The sequence below is a fragment of the Terrapene carolina genome, unplaced genomic scaffold (assembly GCF_002925995.2).
Source record: "Terrapene carolina triunguis isolate 2854851 unplaced genomic scaffold, T_m_triunguis-2.0 Scaffold32862, whole genome shotgun sequence".
NCBI classification, from domain to species: Eukaryota; Metazoa; Chordata; order Testudines; family Emydidae; genus Terrapene; species Terrapene triunguis.
In genome coordinates this window covers 2,440,623-2,464,603 of record NW_020697213.1, presented here as the reverse complement: position 1 = coordinate 2,464,603, position 23,981 = coordinate 2,440,623, and the positions used below count along the sequence as shown (strand labels likewise).

The window sequence follows — 23,981 nt, the reverse complement described above, 5'->3', positions numbered from 1 at the left end:
TGACTGTCTTCCTGGGCTGGGAGGCATGCTACCAGCTGCAGTCCAGACATACCTCAGCAGGCCTAGGTCAGGGCACTGTGTGAGGGAGCTTGTGCAATCCCCATGGCAACTGTTTGCAAGAAGCTCCCCTCTTACTACCAAGCAGTTCTCAATGGAAGTCAGCCTTTGAATGGAAATCGAGTCTCAGTCTCAATAAAGGAAGCTACTCCTTTCCACACGAGGACATTCAGGACAGGAATCAAACTGGAGACCACAGCCCCAGTTTCTCAGGCGCTTTGTGAGAACACTGTTGTCTCAAATGTTAAATTATAGCACCCATTTGTCAGCTTCTCACACAAACTCCTTCATGCTTTCTTCCATGCTGCCCCGTACACATGGCATGTCCTCACTGACCTCATCTGCAAGGCCTTCCTCTAGTCCCACCTCAGCAGTGATTGTTATCAAGTGGTCAGTCAAATGATAATTAGGTCCAAAGGTAGCTGGGTTAGCTGGCCCTTTATGTATAATTAATTACATAAGAATGGCCGGAGTATCCATCTCGAAAAGCTGTATGTATTTGATTGTACCCCTCTCCTCTCACCCTTCATATGTCACTTGGCTTCTTGGGTTATGGTCTCTCCCCTAAAGAGCTTGTATTTCCATATTTTCTTGTACTGCCCGCAGTACAAAGCGGCCCTAACCCTTCCTGAAGCCCCTGGGTGCTACTGCCATTGAAGTAATTAAATATTAGGACATTAGTGGCTCCTTGCACATTCTCTTCTGAAATCTTGAAGAAAACAAAAATCAAAATCCTTTCCAATTCTCATTTCAGGGAACACCCTAACTAATTGTCCCAGGCTGCTTGTCACTAGCTCCTACACACACAGAGTGCTCTGTATTAGCATCCAAAGCCTGCAGTCAACACAACTACAGCGCAGAGTGGCTGATGGTTCTAAACTGATGCAGGACTAGCCACTGCACGAAGTCACAGAAAGCTGTTCATAGGTTCTCAGGATATGCACCACTTACCGTTGTTAGGACTCGCATTATTGTGTCTATGTGCCAGCGTTTGGAAGGGGCATATCTGAGAAGATAATGAAGAAAAAGCCAGAGGAGTGATTAGTTCTGACATTTACCACCAGTAGAAAATTGGGCAGGATTATGAAAGCTTCCTCTCCCCTCACCTCCTGATCCATCACTCACCAGGAGGCCATCTCACATTTGCTGGGAAATAGTATATGGATTCAGTTTTTCAATATGTGAGCATTAAATGACTAGCTTTACTGAGGAGTAAAGTGATACTCTGCAGTACAGGACAGTAGAGCTGGTCTTCCAATTATAAAGTCACAGTAGTAATGAGATCATCTTGTTTCACAATTTAATGGAAGAGAGACTGAACACGTCATCCATTCCACATAGCAGAAGGAGTCAGCACTCTGGATTTGTTTAACAATGTAATCAGTAATTAAGTGCCTACAAACAGTACCTCCCATAAAGCTATAAGCATTGGACCATGCCATTTCTCAAGGTATAACAACAGACCACACCAGGGCCAATTTGCAGAAGGGAGGGGAAGAAATGACCAACACAGTCCCCCAGCCTCATTGGTTCTGGCATGGCGGGGGGAGATACACAAATGCCCAGCCACACAGTTCCCAGGACCAGCAGGGGATTAATGTGAACTTTAATTGAGTCCTTACTTCTCTGCTGCAAGAAATATTCCAGAGGCACAATCTGCCTTGAACTCTGGCTCACAGGAATCCAGGAAATACAGAAGTTCCTTCATCATTCCACGGATGTTGTTCCCATTAACTAATGCAAAGCTCAGCTCCATTGCACGCCTGGAACAAGAGAGAGAGAGCTAATAAGCTATCACCATCAAATGACAAATACAGGCACAGGTTTCCTACCTGCCCAAATCCCTCCATTTCCTGCATTCTCATCTTTCAGTAAGGAAAGCAGCAGCAATCTTGATTAATGCTACTTTCCCATTCACCAGCAGATATTAAGCAGCCGAGAACAAAAACCAACTGAAAAGAGGGGAAAAGGGAAGTTCTCCAGCATTTTTATGGAAGCTTCTAACTATCCTAAAGAACAGAACACCTTTCAGCAGCAAGTGTCCATCTGAGAATTTCTGAACCTCCAGCTATTGGTCACTACCTTGCAGAATTAGTCTGACATAATAGTGAAAACAACCCCAAGTTGCAAGAGGCTACAATTGTATAAATGAAGGCCAGAAGGACACGATGATCATTAGTCTGACTGCCCACGTAGCACAGGACAGAAAACCTCACTTCATCAAATCCAAAGGGTCTGGCTGAGCCAGAAATCCAATCTGAAAGACTTCAAGGGATGGAGAATCCACCACATTCGCAGTAAGTTGTTTCACTAGTTAATCACTCTCACTGTTAAAAATGGGTGCCTTATTTCTAGTCTGAATTTGTTTAGCTTCAGTTTCGAACCACTGGGTCTCATTCTGTCTTTGTCTGCTAGATTAGGGAGCCCTCTACTATCACAAATCTCTTTCCCGTGTAAGTACTTGTACACAGTGATCAAGTCACCTCTTACCCTTCTCTTGCATACACTAAATAGATGGAACTCCTTTAGTCTCACTATAAAACAGATTTTCTAGACCACAAATCATTTGTGTAGTTCTTCTCTGAACGCCTTCCAGTTACTCAACAACCTTTTTGAACTGTGGACACCAGAACTGGACACGATTTTCCAGTTATGGTTTCATGAATGTTTTACACAGAGGTTAACACACCTTCTATTCAGTGTTCCTCTGTTTACAGGCCACAGCACTGCACTGAGAGCTCACATTCAGCTGGTTTCCATAATGACCCTTAAGTAATTTCCAGAGTCACTGCTTTCCAGGATACAGTCCCCCATACTGGAAGTGTGACCTAAACTCTTGGTTCCCAGATGTATTACCTTGTATTTGGCTGTATCAAAACGCACATTGTTCACTTGAGCCCAGCTCATTTTTTCCAAGCAATACATATTATACTATACGATATAACTGAGCTATCATTTACCATTCCACTAGTCGGTCATCTGCAATCCATCAGCAATGATTTTATTTTCTCTTTCAGATCATTAATAGAGATACTGAATATCACGAGGCCATAGACAGACTTCTTGAAGAGGAAACAGCATCACTTACAGTTATCTCTGAGATCACTGAGCCAGTTTTAAAATCCATTTAATATGTGCAACAATCACGTTGTTTCGTGCTCGTTTTTTAAAATCAGAATGTTGTGCAGGACTAAGTTACATGTCATCCTGAAGTCTACCTGTGTGATGCCAACAGTCACCTCTCTGCCAATCAAATCTGTATTCGCAAAAGATATTAAGTTTGTTTGTTGAGACCTATTTTCAGTAAAATCATATTGAATTATGTTGCCATCCTTTAGTTCTTCACCGATTATGCTCAATATCACCATTTTCTTGATTTTGTCTGGGACCAATGCGCAGGTAACCAGCCTGTTGTTACCGAAGTCACCCGCTGACCCTTTTTAAGTATTGGTACATTAACTTTTTTCCAATTACTTGGGATTTCCCCAGAAGTCCAAGATTTGTTAAATATCAATATCAATGGATCAGAGGGCTCCCCATCCAACTCTTGATACTCTTGAATGCAAGTTATCTGGTCCTGAAGATTTGAAACGGTTTAGCTTTAGCAGCTACCATTTAATATCTCCCTAGTTACTGTCAAAATATAAAGTATTTCTTTAACACTGTAAACTCTGACTATGTGATCTAGCTTCTTCCCTATATAAAAAAAAAAAATACACACTTTTGCCTTTTCTACATCATTAACAATTTCACCATCCCTGACTAATAATGGACCTATACTATTGCTAGATTGCTTTTTTTCCTGATCTATTTTAAAATTTCTTTTTTATTGCCCTTAACCCTACTAGGCCATCGGGCGTTTCATGTTTAAATTTTAATCTTGTGTCATGCTGAAGCTTATCAATATAGCAGCAAGACAGGAAGTGCTTTGGTGCTTCCCAACCCCATACATCAGAGCACTGAGCACAGGACACAGCTGCAGTTTCTTTGACCATATTCAGAGATTTATTTCCTTTATGGATCTCCCAAGCACTTGAGCTTATGTAGTGGGCCGATGACAAGCTGAAAGCAAGGGCCAAGCGCACTTTTACCTGCACTAAACTGACATACACTACAATATAGCTAAAGGAGACAAGGATGGGCCTCAATAGAGAGCCAATACCAAATGCACAAAAAAGCTATCATCCCCCTTGGCTTCCCCACAAATCTGCTTTTAGTGCTCCCAGGGTTTCTGTCACCAAGTCAGCTGATTGCCAGAATGACAGATGTGCGTTGTCAGCAGCTTGAGTGTCAGCATTGTGACAGGGCACTCTGCCGATGGATCACTCTAAGGCTTCATCCTCCAACTGCACAGACCAGAGTAGAAGCTTCTACAGGGCTCTAGCATACCACTGATTTCCGACCATGCTCCAGAGCATGACACTGTGACCTCCCACACACCAGATCCATCTCTAGCCTCTCCTGTAGGCCCTGGCTCTCTGCAATGGAACGATGTTGATGTGCTGAATCCTTGTACAGTCATACCTCAGAATGGGGCTCGGCTGTAAGATTAGCTTGTGCAACACCCATTACAAGACCGATTACGTTAGAATTTAACAGAAGGGCAGATCCAATCTGCAGAATAGCAACATTCAGAACAATTGAGCTAATGACAGGAGTGAGGACAGAAATAAAAGGTCCAGAGAGATTATGAAACCAGATGAAAACTGATTATTTGTCAAAGTTGAATCTATTACACAGATTTTCAATAGGGAGAGAAACTTGACAAGCCGTGATGTCGAAGGAGAACCATGGATTGCAGGGACAACAAAACAGATATGTTTGCAATGTGATATGATAGCAATGAGGGCAATACAATTTTGGGCTGCACATGCAGAGGTGTCATATCCCTGAGCAAGGGTATAATGGCCCCTCTCTCTTCGGCTTTGGTGCAAGGACACATGGAATATCGCACTGAGTTCTGAACACCACATTACAGGAACAATATTGACAAACAGGAGCGAGTTTAGATAAGAGTAATATGTGATCAAAGGGTTGGAAGGCCTAACTTAGGAGAATTGAAAAAGCTAAATATGCAACGCTTGGCAAAGTGAGGATAGGGTGTGGGGGGAGAGACAGAACCACAACAACAGCCCACAAGTATTGCACAGGTGCAAGATGAAAAATCAAGGTGTTTAGTGTGGCAGAAAGGAGGTAGCTAAGCGGTAACAGGATGAAACTGAGGGTGAATGTCAAGAGAAAAATCCCTGGGAGTGAGATGTGCTAGACTATGGAACAATCTCCCAAGGGACAAAGCGGAAGCCCTACCCGTCTGAACATTTAAACTCAAACTGAACACCAGAAAACGTACATCAGGAAACAATCCTGCATTTGTGACAAATCTACCAGAGCTAACTCCATGTCCCCTAGGTTTCTATATAACTCCTATTACCGTGATAGCGGAGTACTGCACAAACAGTACACCTCTGCCTGATCCTCCAGGCAGTGAAGAACCACTCTGGGCCTGTAGGACTTTCACTGATTACTTTACAAGCATAAATCTGGGGGAGGGAGTTTACTAAAAGGTGAGTTTTACAACTTGCTCTGAACTCATTCAGGCTTGGGCTTGTTCTGAGCTCTTCTAGCAAGGAGTTCCATGGCCCTACGTAAGATCAGCTTCCCTGATAAGTTGGCTGCCTGTCACCATCCCTGTTCTCTCTGAAGCAGGGGGCAGACTGGACAGTAATAAGAGTCTCCCTTGTGGGACTGCTGCACTGGGCAGTTAACGTGCATCTCTCTCTCCCCACCCCACAGGCTCACAGTCCTGACGTAACAAGTCAAACAGACAGCTCTCTGTAGCTCAATTACCGTTTAATGGAGACATCCAGATCTTTTAGGCAGTCCACAATGGTGCTTCTGTGCCGCTGTACTGCATTGTGGTCTGTCTGCACAGTCTTCAACAAAGATGTCAAAGCTACATATCTGGGATAGAGAGGACAAAGGAAGAACACCACATTCGTGCCAGCCATTCTGTTTCATTGCAAAATAAAGGGGTTTAGTCTTCCTCTGTACTGGGACAGGATTTTCCCAGTGCTACTGGGAGCAAAGGAAAATCTGCCAGATTGCTCTCTGACCCAACTAGAGGGGAGTTTCCAACCAGAGGATGTAGATGTACCATAAGAGATACTTCTGCTGTGACAAAGGGAAAGCGCAGCTTAACTGGCCGCTGGAAAAAGCCATAGTCTGAGCTACTCCAGGAACCTGTGTCTGGTCTATCACTGGGCTGCAGTCGCTTGCTGTAGGCTTGCTGGCTAGTGAGGAAAGGCCATGATACGCCCAGGGAAAGAAGTATGGCAAGGAGAAAGAAAAGTAGTCACCAAGGGAATTTAGCCATCCCCATCCCCCGCCCCCACCACCTTTCCCAACACTTTGCCTTGGGAGCTGCTTCTGCAGACTCTTAACACAGCAGTGCCCATGTTTGACACACTTCAGGTAACTTACCTAATGTTTTTGTCGTTATTTAACAAGAAACGGCCTAGGATGTTAATGGCTAACACCTGCAGAAAAAAGAAAGAGTTAGGGAAGGTTAGCGATCACAGCAAGCTGCTGCTCCTCCTCACCGCTGCTTCATGAGCCCACGTGGTCCTTCAGCAACCGTGCATGCAAAGTGCTATGGCTAATGACAGGGGCAGAAACAGCAAGAACTCCAGACACTGATTAACCAGAGAAAGAGGCAGGAGTCATGCACATGGTGGCTCTGGGAGAAGGCTGCACACCAGGTCAAAGAGGAATCTCACTGCACAACATACAGCAAGTCGTACAAGGGCACCAAGTCTTGGTACAGCTGTGCATGCTTCAACTGTGGAATAAACTCGCTAACCACTATCTACAGCTCCCCTCAGACATTCCAAGTTATGTTTCCACCTCCTTGGCCACTGGATACAAATTACAAGAGGAATCCATTATCACCCTCCTGGAGCTCAGGAAGAGAGAGACACTGTCTCAACACACTATGGTTCCTGGCACAGCTCTCATCCCTTCCCTCATCGTGCTACAAGCAGTTAACTTCCAGACATTGCTACTGGTACCACATCTGGCACAGGATCTCACTGATGTAACGTTGTCCTGAGCCCAAGATCTGAGATTCTCTGGAATCCCAGACATCTACCACCAGCACCATAGTCACTCTTAGAGATTTACGTTGGACATTAGGAAAAACTTCCTGTCAGGGTAGCTAAGCACAGGAACAAGTTATCTACGGAGGTTGTGGAATATCCACCACTGGGGGTTTTTTAGACAAACATTTGTCAGGAATGGTCTAGAACAGTGGTTCTTAACCTTTACTGCAGCCTGCACCCCCTTTGGTTCTCAAAAATATGTTCTTGCACCCCTTATCAAAAATCGTTGAAGTAGGTCAGTTCTTTAAACCTAGATATATCATAACTATAGAATGAAAGAGAGAGAATTATATATTTATTTTAATTCGCAGTTAAAATTTAACACTGTAATCATTAAAAAACGTATAATGTTAATACATAGGTTTGATGAAACAAAGTAGTTGTACTTACCTGCCTGTGCTTAATTTGTGTTTTCGATGATTTATCTTCTAAAAAAAAATCTGGCATGTCTCGCACCCCAGGGGTACGTGCACCCCAGGTTAAGAACACTGGTCTAGATGATACTTAGTCCTGCCTCAGTGCAGGGGACTGGACCACACGACCCATCGAAGTCCCTGCCAGCCCTACGTTTCTATGATTCAACCAATTCCAGTGACACTTTGGAGCCCTAAGTACTAGACCTCGCTAACTGACGAACTCAGTCTGGGGCCCATTGTTTGACTAAAATCAAGTGTAACGGTTTAGCTTCATACGTCCACTAGGAAAACTAGTACCTGCCCTAGCCCCAACAGGTGAGCTCCATTTAATCAGTCATTTCATTTCTAACTTCTATGATTCTATCGGTTTAGTGAAAAGAACCATGGTAAAGGCAACGTACTCGCAGTCCACTCTCAGACTTGATGTCCATAATAGTCAATACAGTTTCATAGAGGATGGCGTTACCCACGTTTTTACTTGTTTCTGTATTAGTGGCAACCTGGAAAAAAAAACAAAGTAAAGTAACTTTGCCCGTGCTTTGCCAGCATCTGCAGCACCCTACCCAGGCCACCTCTCATTTCTGTATCAGAACAAGGCACCGTCCACCCACTTGCCCAGATTGTTAGCATCTGCCAGAGTAAATCATTGCCCTCAGAAGCACATACTTGTGGTGCAATGAGTTGATGCTCACTCTGTGGTACACAGGGATGTAACTAGAAGTAACAAGATGAAATTAAGAGGAGCAATTTAGGCTGAATATCAACCTAACCTGGCAGGCCTCACCTGCGCAAGTATGTCATTCATTGCTTCACTTGAGTCATCATCATTTCGCCCCAGAATTCTTAGTAACCGCAGGATTCGCACCTGAAAAGACAAAAGGCAGCAAATTAAATCACATCTGGCATAAAGCAACTTTATGCAGTAGCCTCCGGTTAACTCATGGAAGAGTGCAGGAGAGACAGATCAGATGCTGATAAATATGGCAAATTAAATCACAAGGCCCTCTGCTTAGAGCAGAGATGAGGATTTGAACTCTTCTCCCTCAATGAGGTCTTTCCCAGGAAGCAAGGATTTATACTAGGTTTAGGTCTCCATCCTCTAGCCAGAAGCACTCCCACTACAACCAAACAACTGATATGGATTGAATATGGATAACTATAAGCTTACTCCTCCTCCCATGAATTCGCACAATAGGTGAGGGAGTCAGAAACCAAATCCCAAACACCGCACTGGAGACAGAGCTACCCGAGAGTTTTATTATCAATCCTTACCTGCAGGAAGGGGTCACTGATCCCAGACACGTCATGCTCTGGTGAATATCCAGACATGATAAGGTTCTTTAGAATACGAACTAACTGGGGTACAAGCTGTGAAGAAGAAAGATCCATCAGAAAGTATACTCATAACACTTGTCTTCCACACTTTTGATGTAGGGATCCAAGAATGAATCCTGAAGATCAGTGTACACATCCTTCCACACAGAACATCTCTGATTGCGCAGGCTGGGTTATCTGAACATATTGACACTGACATCTGGCCAGGACCTGAACACCATACTACAGAGCTACTCAGAGAGCTAAGCCCACTGGCCCAGAGGCATATAAAAAACAGAAGTGCTTCACATGTGAGGTTCATAGACAATGCCATGGAGAGTTCCCCTGCCATCAGCTGCTGAAAATAAGAAGAGGTGCTGGTCTTTCACAGGGTACTGTCCTTAGATCTTGCATTGGGGCTCTTTCACACCAGCTTCTGGCTGACTTAATCTAAGTTCCTTAGGGCCAGGACCAGCTTTTTGTTACATGTATGGAGTGCCTGGCACAGTGGAATCCCTGATGGGGGTCTTTAGGCGTTCCCACAAGAGAAACAGATGTCATTATGGAGGTCTTAAGTTTGTCACTCTCCCCCAGCTACACCTCTACCCCGATATAACGCAACCCGATATAACACGAATTCTGATATAAACACGGTAAAGCAGCGCTTGGGGTGGGGGTGGGGGGGCTGCGCACTCCAGTGGATCAAAGCAAGTTCGATATAACGCAGTTTCACCTATAACGCGGTAAGATTTTTTGGCTCCCAAGGACAGTGTTATATCGAGGTAGAGGTGTAGCTGCAGGAAGGCGCTCTGTCTCTTCTCTTCTCCCCCCCGAAGACCCTCCAGGGTAGCAAAGGTGGAGAATTTCCACCACTCTACCTCCCACCCAGCCTCCAATAGTTGGGTAGTACCCCCAGTGAAGAGCTTCCCCAGGGCCTACCCACCTTCTCCTGCTCACAGCTTCCCCACACACCAGCAGCAACTTTTCAAAATGAGAGCTTAGGTTCTGCAGAAGTTGATGGCATTGATTCCTAGGGTCATCTTCTCACCTTTCAGGAAAAGTGGCTCTTTCAGGGACTGCATGGGACTGTTTTTAGGAGACAAGTCATCTGCATGAGACAGTTTGCCTCAGTATACTCTAGCTCTTGGACTGGTAGTCATGGGTGTCTCACTACTCCATCCATCAATTTCAGGAAAAACTTCTTAACTGTAAGAACAGTAGGACAATGGAACAGAGTGCCCTGAGAAGTTGTGGAAGCTCCTTTACTGGAGGCTTTCAAAAAGAAGCTGGATAGCCACGTGTCTTGGATGGCTTAGACTAGGGGTGCCCAAACTACGGCCCACCAGAGCATTTCATAAGGCCCAGAGCCTGCTTCAACACAATATAGTAACGGCTGATTCATTAGCGTTTTGTTGTCATGTTTACATCATTTTATATTACACAAGTGCGTAAACAGACAATACTGTACATAAAAACCACCTATCTAAATACATACAAAACAAGCTGAACTTAAAATATAAATTAATAAAGGGGACTCTAAATCTTATTAAAATATGGAGACTCAGTTCGGCCCACAAAAGGTTGTGCTTAGGTTTGAGGCCCCCCTGTGTAATAAGGTTGGCACTACTGGTTTAGATACATCAAATCCTGTATCTTGGCAGGGGGTTAGATTAGATGACCCTTGAGGTCCCTTCTAACCCTGTTCTGTAGCAGCACATACATTCCATGGGTGTACTCAGATTGAGATCACCAGCAACAGATAACACCCACCATAGTTCTCAGGTCAGGACTACTATGGACAGGTTGTGATGGGCCTCACAATAGTTGGAGTGATGAAATGGAAAACTATCACCACCACAATCCACCAAAACACTCTTGCTCACACACTAAAGACAGGCTGGGATAGCCATGGGGTGGGATCACATTTCCAGAGGGCAGGATACTGCACATCTCTCCAAGTTTCATTCTCTACAAAACACGTTCTCATTTAAAGAAAAGTCTTGACCCGCTTGCCAGAACATGACATAATGCTTGTTAAAGCTGGTAGATCTCCAGGTAAATTAACTAAAGCGGTGAAGAAGTAATCTCTCTCTCTCTCATTCCACTCATCTTTCCATCTCAGAGCTGACATTAAGTAAAATAACCTAAGAAATAGGCAGTCAAATAGAGTCCAAAAATGTGTTGGAGCTGGCTGTCCTGCTGAGACAGACTGAAGGCCAATTAAAGAGCAATGGGTGATTTGCAGGTGGGATGGCACTAGACCTGACTGGGCAGATTTCCATACCATATTAGAACTGCATTATTTTTCCTTTCACCTACGCCTCTATATATGCAGAATGAATACACTTCACCCCCATGTCCTCCAGCAGAACCTTCCCCGAAAGCCACCTCTGTCTTCCCCACAGGATTGTGCTGCAGCCACTCAGGTAGCTATTATTCCCCTTAGAGATCTGCCAGAGGCTAGCCATGGCAGAGTTTAGAGTGCCTGACAGAAGCTCAATCAGCAGCATTCTGCTGCAAATTTGAGATGGCTCTGCAAGAAGGAAACATCTCTCTCCTTGTAGTTTCTTGACTCTCCCTTCCTCCACCCTGGAGCATTTCGGCAATCGGACTTGTATATCACTGGAGGAGGTTGCTTCCCTTCAGATCTCAGAGGAGAGCAGGAGGACACTCCCCATACCCCCGGAATACAAAGTGCAGCTGACTGGGTGGTCTGCATAAACATTCTTGGAACCCTGCTTTGCATTTTCTTTGTTTTCTCACATACAACGCAAGGTACCAAAACTGATGACAGGACAAACATAGGCAAAGGCTACAGCCATAAAGATCAGTTGATGCCTACCCCACTCTGCTGATCCTTGACAGTCAGATACTTTCAGAAAATATGTGCAATGGATCTGTGCTGAACAGTCCAGTGCTGCCTACTGAGCCCATGTGGTATGTGGTGGTCCATGCTCCACTGCATGTATCTGATTCCCAAGGCTGCTATAACCACTCCAGTGATGGAGTTCTTATCCCACTCCCCCTTATATACAGGAGAACATCTGAATTACCCAGGGCTGTCCCACTTTGCCAGTGTGAAGCAAAATACATCTTGTGGTAAGGAGAATACATCAAGGCTCCAGGGCAATCAGACTTTTTAAAAGAGGAACACAGGAAACTGCCTAAATTCCTCAAACAAGGAAGGGAGGGATCAAGATAGGTTCACAGTTTGGGAGAGGCCACAACTGAGATCCAGGGCTGCCATGGATATGGGAACTTAATGACAAGACAAAAACTGGACAACAATGAGCTTGTTAGACAAGTATAGCATAGCTAGCACATGGCATTAATCACAACTGCAGTGTTAGTGCACAGTGCCTCCATGTGGTGACTGGACACACAGAAGCCTCTACAGATCCAATGAAAGCATGCACCATCTAGAAGAGTTAACTCTTACCTTTTCATTCTAACATACAGCAGGAGTCCAAACAGACAAAAGGGATAAAACAGACGAAGCAGGCATTAGGAACAGATCAGTGTCATACTATTCACAGCATAAAACACCACAAGAAAGATGGCTAGAAGAAAGCGCCACCAAAAAGAAGCCCTAGTGCACAAAGTCGTTGGACTCAACTCCTCATCGCTTCCCCCAGGACTCAGCCACCTCCTAAGTAGTGACAGTGATGGGCAATGGCTCAGGATGACACTACTGCCCCCATAACATTAACCCCAGCTCTAGCACACATAAAATGCACCAGCAAAGGGGGTGCCTGTCTGAGGTCCCTGCGAGCAAACCTAGGACTTGCAGGAAGAGTATGTTGAGAGCTGTGCACACAGGCAGAAGACTCCTCTCAGGATTTTTCAGTGGAGCAACTGGCCAGTTGCTTTCTTCTGGCTCATTTGGTTCCCAATTCCCCCTTTGCCCAAAGGAATCTGAACTGTACACCAAGAACGCCTTCCAAATCATTCTGGAAGGAAATCTTTATAATTTGGCAGTTGTTAAGTTCTGAAAGCAGCAGATACAGCAAGAGCGATTACAGCAGGCAGTGACAAGAGGCATGGGCTAGGACAGTGTGCTAGAAGACAAGAACACTGCTGACTCTGAAACTCCTACCCGCCCTGGGAAAAATGCCCCTTATTACACGCTGTGTGCAATGTGGACAGGTTAGCTATACTTAGGCTGAAGCATTAGGTTTTTAACCAGTAAATGTTGGTAAACGTCTATTTCATCATACACATACACAAACCAATGAAAAAATATTTCCATCAATGATAACCGAAATTTACAGGCAAAGTAAGAAAAATGCTGCTTGAGAACTAATGAGAGTTTGATTTAAGAGTATTTACTTTGTATATTTTGACACATAAGAACGGCCATACTGGGTCAGACTAATGGTCCAGCTAGCCCAGTGTCCTGTCTGCCGACAGTGGCCAATGCCAGGTGCCCCAGAGGGAATGAACAGAACAGGACAGTTTACTGAGTGATGCATCCCCTAATGTCCGCTCCCAACTTCTGGCAATCAGAGGCCAGGGACACCCAGAGCATGAGGTCGCATCACTGGCCATCTTGGCTAATATCCATTGATGGACCTATCCTCCAGGAACTTATCTAATTCTTTTTTAAACCCAGTTATACTTTTGGCCTTCACAACATACCCTGGCCACAAGTTCCACAGGTTGACTGTGCGTTGGGTGAAAAAGTACTTCCTTATGTTAGTTTTAAACCTGCTGCCTAATTAATTGGTTCTTGTGTTATGTGAAGGAGTAAATAACACTTCCTTATTCACTTTCTCTACACCAGTCATGATTTTATAGACCTCTGTCATATGCCCCCTTAGTCGTCTCTTTTCCAAGCTGAAAATTCCCAGTCTTATTAATCTTCTCTCATATGGAAGCTGTTCCATACCCCTAATCATTTTTGTTGCTCTTCTCTGCACGTTTTCTGATTCTAATATATCTTTTTGGAGATGGGACAAACAGAACTGAATTCAACGTGTGGGCATACCATGGATTTATATAGTGACATTATGATATTTTCTGTCTTATTATTTATCTCTTTGCTAGTGGTTCCTAACAGACTGTTACTGTTTCTGACTGCCGGTGCACATGCAGCAGCTGTCTTCAAAGAACTATCCACAATGACTTTAAAGATCTCTTTCTTGAGTGGTAACAGCTAATTTAGATCCCATCATCCTGTATATATAGTTGGGATTATGTTTTCCAGTGTGCATTACCTTGTATGTATCAACATTGAATTTCATCTGCCATTTTGTTGCCCAGTCACCCAGTTTTGTGAGATCCCTTTGTAACTCTTTGCAGTCTGCTTTGGACTTAACTATGTGATGTTGACAATTTGTATTTTAATGAGTATAAAGTTTTAACCTTTTGAACATTAGTTTCTACTATCATTAAATAATTGTCTATTCTCCCTACTGTCTGACACCCTCCCCACAATTTTGCACAACTATGAACATTTGATAAAAGTAGATAAAATGCTTAAAATAAACATTGATATTATAGATCAAAATAATGAAAAATAAAAATTGAATTCTGCCAAGCCTAGCTGTACTATGAAAACCTCAATTCTGCCTTTTCCTGAGTGGAATGTATAAACGGTAAGGTTAACAGTGTAAGCTTGTGATTTTAGTTCCCCATCTTAGATAAAAAAGAAAAAGGAGATTAAACTTTATCCCACTTCAGATGTCACTGATGCAATCAGCTACATGAGGAATAATGCATTTACGGGACTTTCATCACAGGAGTTGCTGCAACTTTAACTCTGGGACAAGTTTCACAGACTTCATGCACATAAGTGATTTGTCAGTATCTTATAATTTACCCCCTCCCATGCTCACAAGGAGACTCAAAGACAAACCCCATGGAAAACTTCTAATTTAATTATTTGATTATATTGTGTGACACTGTTTTTGAAGCTGAAAGCCTGCATTATCATCATGTGCCTCATTTAAAATTAGCTGCACAGATTTCGCTCTAACTTGTGGACACATCCTGTTGGCTAAGACCAAGGATGGAAGTGTCAGCCTAGAAGAGGCATGTAAACATTAGCTATCGGCGATACTAATGCACAGTTTGTACTTACCTTTCTGAAGTGTGATAACATGTCTGGGCTTCTCTCACACATCTCTGTGAGGAGGACAACTGATGTGTGAAGAACACCTACAAGGCCAGAAACAAGTCTAGTTATTTAGTTTTCACTTATAAAGGCTCTAGGCACCTGACAAAAAAAATTTAAAATGAAAGCCATGAAGGAAAAATAGCAGCAGCAATCCCACAAAACATCTCCCACCTGAAACACACACCCCCCCGGAAATGCCTCCAACAAGAACATAAAAATGGCTATAGTGGCTGAGACCAATGGTCCATCTAGCCAGTATCCAGCTTTCCAACTGGCCAATGCAAGATGATTGAGAGGAAGGGAACAGAACAAGGTGATTTTGAGTGACCCATTGCCTGTAGTCCAGTCCCAGCTTCTAGAAGTTGGAGGTTTAGGCACACTTTGTGTCCCTGATCATCTTGGCTAATAGCCATCGATTGAACTATCCACCAGGAACTTATCTAATTGTTTTTTTGAACTCAGTTATACTTCTGACCTCCACAACATCCCCTGGCAACAAGTTCCACAGGTTGATAGTGTGTTGTGTGAAGAAGTGCTTCCTTACGTCTGTTTTAAACCTACTGCCTATTAATTTCATTGGGTGAACCCTCCCCCCGGTTCCTGTGTCATTGGAAGGGGTAAGCAACACCTCCCTCTTCTTTCTCTGTACCATTCATGATTTTACAGACCTCTATTACATCCCTCCTCAGTTGTCAGGGGGAGGGATAGCTCAGTGGTTTGAGCATTGGCCTGCTAAACCCAGGGTTGGGAGTTCAATCCTTGAGGGGGCCACTTAGGGATCTGGGGCAAAATCAGTACTTGGTCCTGCTAGTGAAGGCAGGGGGCTGGACTCGATGACCTTTCAAGGTCCCTTCCAGTTCTAGGAGATGGGATATCTCCATTAATTTATTTTATTTTATTTGTCTCTTTTCCAAGCTGAAAAATCCCACTCTTTTTAATCTTTCCTCATATGGAAGCTGTTCAATACTCCTAATTATTTTCATTGCCCTTCTCTGCACCTTTTCCAACACTAATATATCTTTTTTGAGGTGAGGTTACCAGAACTGCACACAGAATTTAAGGTGTGGGTGTACCATGAATTCATATAGCAGGATCATGGTATTTCCTGTTTTATTATTCATCCCTTCCCTAATGGTTCATAACATTTTGTTAGCCTTTTTGACAGGCACTGCACATTGAGCAGATGTTTTCAGAGAACTATCTGCAATGTCTTCAAGATCTCTTTCTTGAGTGGTAACAGCTAATTTAGACCCCATCATTTTGTATGTATAGTTGGGATTATTTTTTCCAATGTGCATTACTTTGCATTTATCAACACTGAATTACATCTGCCATTCTGTCACCCGGTTTAGTGAGATCCCTTTGTAAGTCCAAAGCTGACTGCAAGGAGTTAGCTATCTTGAGTAATTTTGCCACCTCACTGTTCACCCCTTTTTCCAGATCATTTCTGAATATGCTGACTAACAGGTCCCAGTACAGATCCTTAGGGGACCCTGCTATTTTCCTCTCTCCATTGTAAAGACTAACCATTTACTCCTACCCTTTGGTTCCTATCTTTTAGTCAGTTACTGATCCATGAGAGGATCTTCCCTCTTATCCCATGACTGCTTAGTTTGCTTAAGAGCCTTTATTGAGGGACCTTACCAAAGGCTTTCTGAAAGTCGAGGTACACTATATCCACTGGATTATCCTTGTCCACACGTTTGTTTATACCTTTAAATTCTAATAGATTGGTGAGGCATGATTTCTCTTTACAAAAGCCGTGGTGACTCTTCCCCAACATATCACGTTCATCTATGTGTCTGATAATTCTGTTCTTTACTATAGTTTCAACCAATTTTCCTGGCATTGAAGTCAGGTTTACTAGCCTGTAATTGCCAGGATCGCCTCTGGAGCCTTTTTTAAAAATAGGCATTAATTAGATACCAGCCAGTCATCTGCCACAGAGGCTGATTTAGGTGATAAATTACAAAGAGGCACTGCATTTGCAGCATGCCCTGAAGAGCACTCGATTGTTATGTACTGTGTGTATTAGAGTAGCAGCAATACAGGCCATGAGAAAGAGAGAGAGACACCCTGCCAAAAAAAGGCTTAGGACTTATCTACACTTTGAGCACTACAGTGGCACAGCTGCAGCTGAGCCATTGTAGCACTTCAGCGTAGACACTACCTACAGGTGGTTCTGGCCCTGCGTTTGGGAACTGGGGGTTCTGGATTATGGCCAGAAGGTGGGCATGGCTGTTTTGGGTCCCAGCAAGTGGGGTTCATGGGTCTTTATGGAGAATGCCTGCCAGCAGCTCTATGTCTCATGCACTAAAGAGGCTCCAACTTACATGCCTCTGAATAGAGTCAGTTTCACACAGGGAGGCAGGTTCCAAGCCATTCAGGGCTTTATAGGTCAAAACCAACAAGCAATCGGTGCAAAGAACTGGAGTTGTGTGCTTGCAGTAGATTGCTCCTCTCTATTAAGTGGGCTAAGAAAATCATTAGATGTCTGGAGAAACTGAAAAGACAGATAGTTTATGTAGGAGACAAACAAGGGGGGCAGGATTGAGGGATCCAAAATTAACAAATGGGTACAGAAGCTCATTCGGGTGCTCCTATTCACCCTTTTATAATACAAGAACAAGGCGATATTCAACAAAACTGAAACAGAAATTTAAAACTGAGGACAGAAGAGAATGCTCCATCAACCTGAGGGACTCACTACCACCAGATATCACTGAAGCCAAAAACTTACTAAGATTCAAAAAAGGATTAGATGTTTATACAGCTAAAATCACTCTCAGTTACATTAGTTAAAATGAGATTACATTAAAGATATAAACCTTAATGGCTCTATGACATAAGGCAAGCACTAATGACTTAGGTTAAGAAAAAGCTTTCCCTAATTCCCACTTAGATTTCTTGCCCCTAGCATCTGGTAGGCGACTGGCTGGGAAAGGATAGTTCGTTAGATGTACCATTAGAGTAATCCAGCATGGCAATTCTTATGTTAATAAATGACATTGTTTATTATTTTGCACTAGTATGAGCTTCTAAGTGGATTTAAGGGGCACCTCCTGATCAGGCGCAGATGAGACGCACCATCCTGGTCACTTTTGCTATTTGATCATCTAAACGCAAGCTGAGCATCTAACAAGACCCTCAAAGTGACAAGCTGTGGGCACACACTAAAAAAGCAGATGATATTTTTGCTCTATTCTCCAGTTGCTTCCTCCAACCTACCATCAACATTTGACTTATCTAGACTGACCTTCAATCATTTACATTGAATCAACAGTTGTACAAATATTTTCTTCTTTCATCCACGACCCAGTCTGACCAGCTACTGAAATGCTCCACTGCAAGAGCCTATACTCATTCCTTTTCCTTTTAGTTAAAAAAGGGCATGGCCTAGATTGTAGGCCCAACCCAGATCAACATTTCACCAGCCGTCAACTTGCAGTCAAAGTAACTCTTAGCAGCCCCGTGGGGAGATGCTCAAACAAGTTGCTTTTTGTTTTTAATTACCAGCTGCCTACAATTACAACCCCATAAGCAGTCCCACAATTCCAGAGAAGAGGGAGGAGATCTGATGGGCAGGCAGAAACATCTGGAGGAGATGGCAGACTTGGTATCTGCCCCTGGGATGTAGGGGTTATTCCAAATTTGTTGGTAAAGCCCATGTTTTAGCTGTTCTGCTGGACCCTGAGCAATGGGCAAAAATGGTTTCCCTTCCCTGCTATTTTTACATTTGGGTAGGATGCTGCAGCCTTCCATTTTGGACACAGTCTTCTCTCTTTTGTAACCACTGGAGTTGCCCCGAAAGACACTCAAACTTCAGCTCACACAAAACGCCAGCCTGCTTGCTCAGCAATGCTTGTCACAGGGAGCATGCAACATCCATGTCCCAGAGTCTATATTAAACCATTTCCAGGTGCACTTAAAAGTCTCATTTTTGGCCTACAAAGAGCTCTACAGTTGGTGCACAAGCTCCTTTAGTCCTGCTGATTGCCTGACACCAAGATGTTCTAGGAGGTTGATGCCTGGTCGTTTTCAAAAAGCAGGCCTCAGATCTTCATAAGAATAACCAGACTGGGTCAGACCAAAGGTCCATCTAGCCCAGTATCCTGTCTTCTGACAGTGGCCAATGCCAGCTGCCCCAGAGGGAATGAACAGAAGAGGTAACGATCAAGTGATCCATCCCGTCGCCCATTCCCAGTGTGACAAAATCAGGCCGGACAGCTGCAAGAGGGTCTTGGAAGGCCGATATGTGAGCCCTAGAATGTTAAAGGCCCTTTTTCCTACAAGTTGAGAAGGGCTTACCTCAGGTCAGTCAGGGACACCTGAATCCAATTAAGGGCTGCCTGAGATCTTTACAAAAACCCTCCTCTGGGCAGAGAAACAGGGGAGAGAGAGAGAAGGGGACAACCTGCTGCCAGGCTAGTGGCAGCAGGGAAATAAGCTGCTCCAGGCTGAGAGGCTGTGCTCCTTCCCATGGGGGAAAACAGCAAAACCTGAGTGCCTGCTAGGGGAAGGACTGACACCCCAGGGCAACCAACAGGGAGACACCCTGCCCCAACGAGGAGGCAGCGAAAGGTATCCCCCAGTGGTTTTGTGTTTATCAGACTGTTTCCTTTTTGTTTGGTGGAGGATCACCCCTTAGGCCAACCCTCAGGCCTGCCCTGAAAATACGACCAAGGGAGCACAGAAGGGGGAAGGCAAAGCCTGCCCTGAGTGGAGCGGATTACCCCAGGCCCACCACGGCCAGAGGGGGAAGCGCAAAATCTGGCGAGACGAAGGAGGTGCCTTGCCACACCAGCTTCTGGCAAACAGAGAGTAGGGACACCATTCCTGCCCATCCTGGCTAATAGCCATTGATGGACCTATCCTCCATGAACTTATCTACTTCTTTTTTGAACCCTACTATAGTGTTGGCCTTCACAACATCCCCTGGCAAAGAGTTCCACAGGTTGACTATGCGTTGTGTGAAGAAATATACTTCCTTTTGTTTGTTTTAAACCAGCTGCCTATGAATTTCATTTGGTGACCCCTAGTTCTTGTGTTCTGAGGAGTAAATAACACTTCCTTATTCACTTTCTCCACACCAGTCATGATTTTATAGATCTCTATCATATCTCCCCTTAGTTGTCTCTTTTCCAAGCTGAAGAGTCCCAGTCTTATTAATCTCTCCTCACATGGAAGCCGTTCCATACCCCTAATCATTTTTGTTACACTTTTCCAATTCCAATATATCTCTTTTGAGATGGGGCGATCAAGATCTGCACTCTTCTGCTGATCTGACAGATTATGAGGTGGCTTCACAGTACAATGCAAAGCCCTCCTGACATAATACTGGAGCTGACTGAAGTTCATTTTTCTTGGTACGTAAGGGAGGGAAGGAGAGCAGGTTACTGGGATTCAGGAGACCCTGGGCCCAATTTCTTACTCTGCCAAAGACTTCCCGTGTGACCTTGGAAAAGTCACAGTTCCTCACTTGTAAAAACAGGCACACTAATCCTTCCCTGCCTCACAAGGGTGCTGTGAGGATAAATATATTAAAGACTGTGAGGTGCTGATACTGTTACCATTTTAATTAGTCCCTGCACTAAGTACTCCAATTAGTGCATTTTAAAACCTAAATAAGTTCACAATGTCCACATGTAGCACAGTCCACAAGCAACCCGCCCTTCCCTTCCCCCACAATCCCCCAGGTGTGCTGCAGCCTAACACCCCAATGAAATAAAATGACATGAACATGTTCACTAGAGAAGGAAACAAATGTTTACTTGGCTACCAGAGATACTGCTGCAGCTATGCATTGGTTTAAATGGGAAGGAACTACTTGTTAGGGCCACTCTCCACACAAGAGCCTCAGCTCTGAAACACAGCCTCTATTTGTGACCCCTTTATGGCATGCTTTAATGCCCATCTATATCCCAATGATACTGCGTAGCCAGATATAGAAGAATGGTTTCAGTCAAAGATTCTGTCATCTGAGTGCTGGGTTATGTGAATGGGCACGAAGTCAATTGTTTGGATATTTATCCTTATTTTAAATACATAATTATACAAGTGCTTCCAGCTTGGAAAACAGATGTGAAAAATAAAGTAAGTACATTTCCAAAAGGAAGTCTTGTTTCAAGCTTGCAAAAAGTTACTCTAAACAGAGTACGAATCGGTTTTAAAATGCAGTTACGATCCAAAAAGCAATTATGTAAAGATGGCCCTTTCTTACCCAGCAATCTGCTGTGCAACTTAAGAACTGTCTGATTACTCTGCTACAGTTAGCACTGCAGAGATCTCTCAGCTTTGGGAATGCAAGCTGAACTCCATTCTGCTTCATCCATCAGTTCCAAGTTAACAGTAATAAACAGTAATCATCTCAGACAGAAGCTGACCTTTCAGATCCCAAGTGGAGTTTGCAACCCTACCAGCTAGAAAATCTTTTGCCTTGCACAAAAAGCAAGAGTGACCTGGAGTCAGAGAGACTTAATGGGGAACCTCAGAGTGCCATCCTTACAGAGGAGAAACATACCACGAATTACATAATACAGTTTGCTAGAGTCCCAGATTCACCATATTTACTCTTTATGTGTTTCACCTGTCTTGAAATGAGAGCAGCAGGTACTTTGATAAATGAACAGAAAGACCATTTGATTACCCTGTAGCCTGTGCTGTGTAATTTCCTGCAGGAGCAAGAATCACATATAGCTCTATGCCTCTTGTAGCACACGGGACATTTGCTCTCTTTCTACAGAACTGGAAGGACACCGATCAGAAAACTGTATGACAAGTTAGATGGTGGGTGTGCACCACCCCTGCATGGAGGAGCATTGCCTGCTGACATTACCATGGTTCTTCTCATTCAGTAGGTTTTTGGTGGCTGGCAGGAACATCTCCATGAGTTCAGGCACCTTCCTAATAACATGCACAGCACACAGTGCTGCCTGCAAGAGAAGAGATACACAGTTAGCACACCCCTCCCTGTCACTGACTGCCTGCAGACTCCAAGCTTAACCATCTGCGGGCCAGAAACAGAGACTTCTTACGAGGATCCACTTCTATATTAGAGCTAATTTGCACACTTAACTCACCTGGAAACGTGTTAACAAGTACATGTGCAAGAACGTCTCTATACTGAGAAAATCCTGGCCAATGCCTTATGGATTTGTTAGTTCTGAACACACTGGGACAAGAGTTCTATTCTGTCCAGACCACAGATACCACCCATGCTTTACCTGCATTGCAGATAAAGGGAGGTCTTTGGACGCTAGTTATCATGCTAGTACCTGTACTCTCAGAGAAATAACTTGCTGATGTGCCGTATGCCATCCAGCACAATAAATATTAAAAGTATCCCCCCCTTCCTTCTGTCCCAGGCTTTAGATTGTAAAGAAGAAGTTTGGAAACTTCCTAAGGTACCTTTTTCCTTAGGTAAGAGTTGGATGTTTTGAGGAGTTTCTCCACTTCTCCTGCCAGGTCTCTGCACATCTCAGAGGAGCCCATGCAGCCGAGGGTGCAGAGTGCCAGCCCCTGCACATACTGCGTGCTGTGATTAAGGTCACTGCAAAAGAGACCAAGAACAAGCCTGTCAGCACGTGCACTTTACAGGACACAGGTGCAGGGAACTCTGCACATCAAGAAGCGAAACAGAATGCAGGTAAGCTGTGAGGCAAAGAAGTTAGTTATGTATGTTCCAAGGCAGCTGGGCAGTTGAGTAAGAATGGGACGCTTCAGACACACGTGGCATAGTCGCCCACCACCACAGACTCACCTCTGGAGACTTCAGGTATAACTACAGTCACAAGTGAAATGGGCTGAATGACAGCAACACCAGTGCCTGGAGCCCAGCCCAGGAGAAACAGAGGCATGCAGAGCTCCACCCTACGTCACACCTGTATCTAAGCAACAGTTGACTGAACTGGCAGGTGAAAGCACAGGGCTCAAAAGCCATCAGAAGAGTGGGGGAAATGCCACTGTTGCAGACACCACGCTCTGTGCTGCCCCAGGCAGAGAGGCAGGCCCTGACCCCATTCCTGCTTCAGCAGAAACACACAAACCAGCCACAACAAAACAACTTTGCAGCAAAGGATCCCAGCCCTTGACAAACAACAGGGAACTGTCTACAGCCATTACACTCACTTCACATAGCAGGGGACAGTGTGAACAGCTAGCCAATCCTGGGCATTACAAGGAAAAAGGGAATTTCAGATGTGTAGAGCTTCCCAAGTGATCCCCTCTGACCCCTAGACTCTTCCTCCCGGAGGGAGGAGGGATAGCTCAGTGGTTTGAGCATTGGCCTGCTAAACCCAGGGTTGTGAGCTCAATCCTTGAGGGGGCCATTTAGGGATCTGGGGCAGGGATCTGGTGCAAAAATCTGTCTGGGGATTGGTCCTGCTTTGAGCAGGGGTTGGACTAGATGACCTTTTGAGGTCCCTTCCAACCCTGATATTCTATGATCCTAAGAGGAAACAGGGCATGTGCCTCTCATCCCAGGCCCCTCTCCCTCTGTCCAGGTGAGTGACAGGAATTCCTGCTCAGAGGAGATGCGGGTGGGGAAGGGGAAAGACATGCTGTCAGAACCGGGTCATGGGCAGCCTGTGAGTATGGAGTGAGTTGGTCAGTATTGGGGCCGAAGGTCAGAGATCAATCCGGGACTAGGTCAAAACTAAAGTCAGAGTCCATTACCAAATTGAGAGTGTGCAGTCAGAATCGGGGTCAGGCCAGGTCAGGATATTTCACTGGGGTCAGCATGGGGTCAGCAATGGTCTGAGGCTAGAGACAGTAAAACAGGATCAGGGTTGGGATGCGAGCCTAGATCAAAAGCCGGGAGGTCTGCATTGCTCAGACAACTCTAGGAAAGGGCTTCCTGATTTAGATGGAGAGTGCCAGCCTACCAGGGAATCATGGAGAGCTGTCACTCATGCCCCATAG

General features: G+C 44.5%; 1 protein-coding gene and 1 non-coding gene across 4 annotated transcripts in view; both read right to left on the bottom strand.

The window, feature by feature from the left end:
• The window catches only part of LOC113409363 (AP-1 complex subunit gamma-1), a 92,927-nt gene that overhangs the window by 19,055 nt on the left and 49,891 nt on the right, over nt 1-23,981 (bottom strand). For 2 of the 3 annotated variants that reach the window (XM_026663179.1, XM_026663180.1), the window contains exons 4-14: nt 22,470-22,611; nt 21,898-21,994; nt 15,027-15,103; nt 12,384-12,392; nt 8,903-8,998; nt 8,415-8,495; nt 8,032-8,130; nt 6,538-6,593; nt 5,905-6,018; nt 1,680-1,820; nt 1,009-1,063 (exon numbers count right to left, since the gene is read on the bottom strand). In XM_026663179.1, the coding sequence (XP_026518964.1) occupies nt 1,009-1,063; nt 1,680-1,820; nt 5,905-6,018; nt 6,538-6,593; nt 8,032-8,130; nt 8,415-8,495; nt 8,903-8,998; nt 12,384-12,392; nt 15,027-15,103; nt 21,898-21,994; nt 22,470-22,611 (967 nt within the window). The remainder of the gene's footprint in view (nt 1-1,008; nt 1,064-1,679; nt 1,821-5,904; nt 6,019-6,537; nt 6,594-8,031; nt 8,131-8,414; nt 8,496-8,902; nt 8,999-12,383; nt 12,393-15,026; nt 15,104-21,897; nt 21,995-22,469; nt 22,612-23,981) is intronic. The other variant, XM_026663181.1, reaches the window with a different exon arrangement.
• LOC112103879 lies at nt 4,324-4,410 on the bottom strand. Its single transcript, XR_002907877.2, has one exon. It is a non-coding gene; the product is annotated as a small nucleolar RNA SNORD71 (small nucleolar RNA).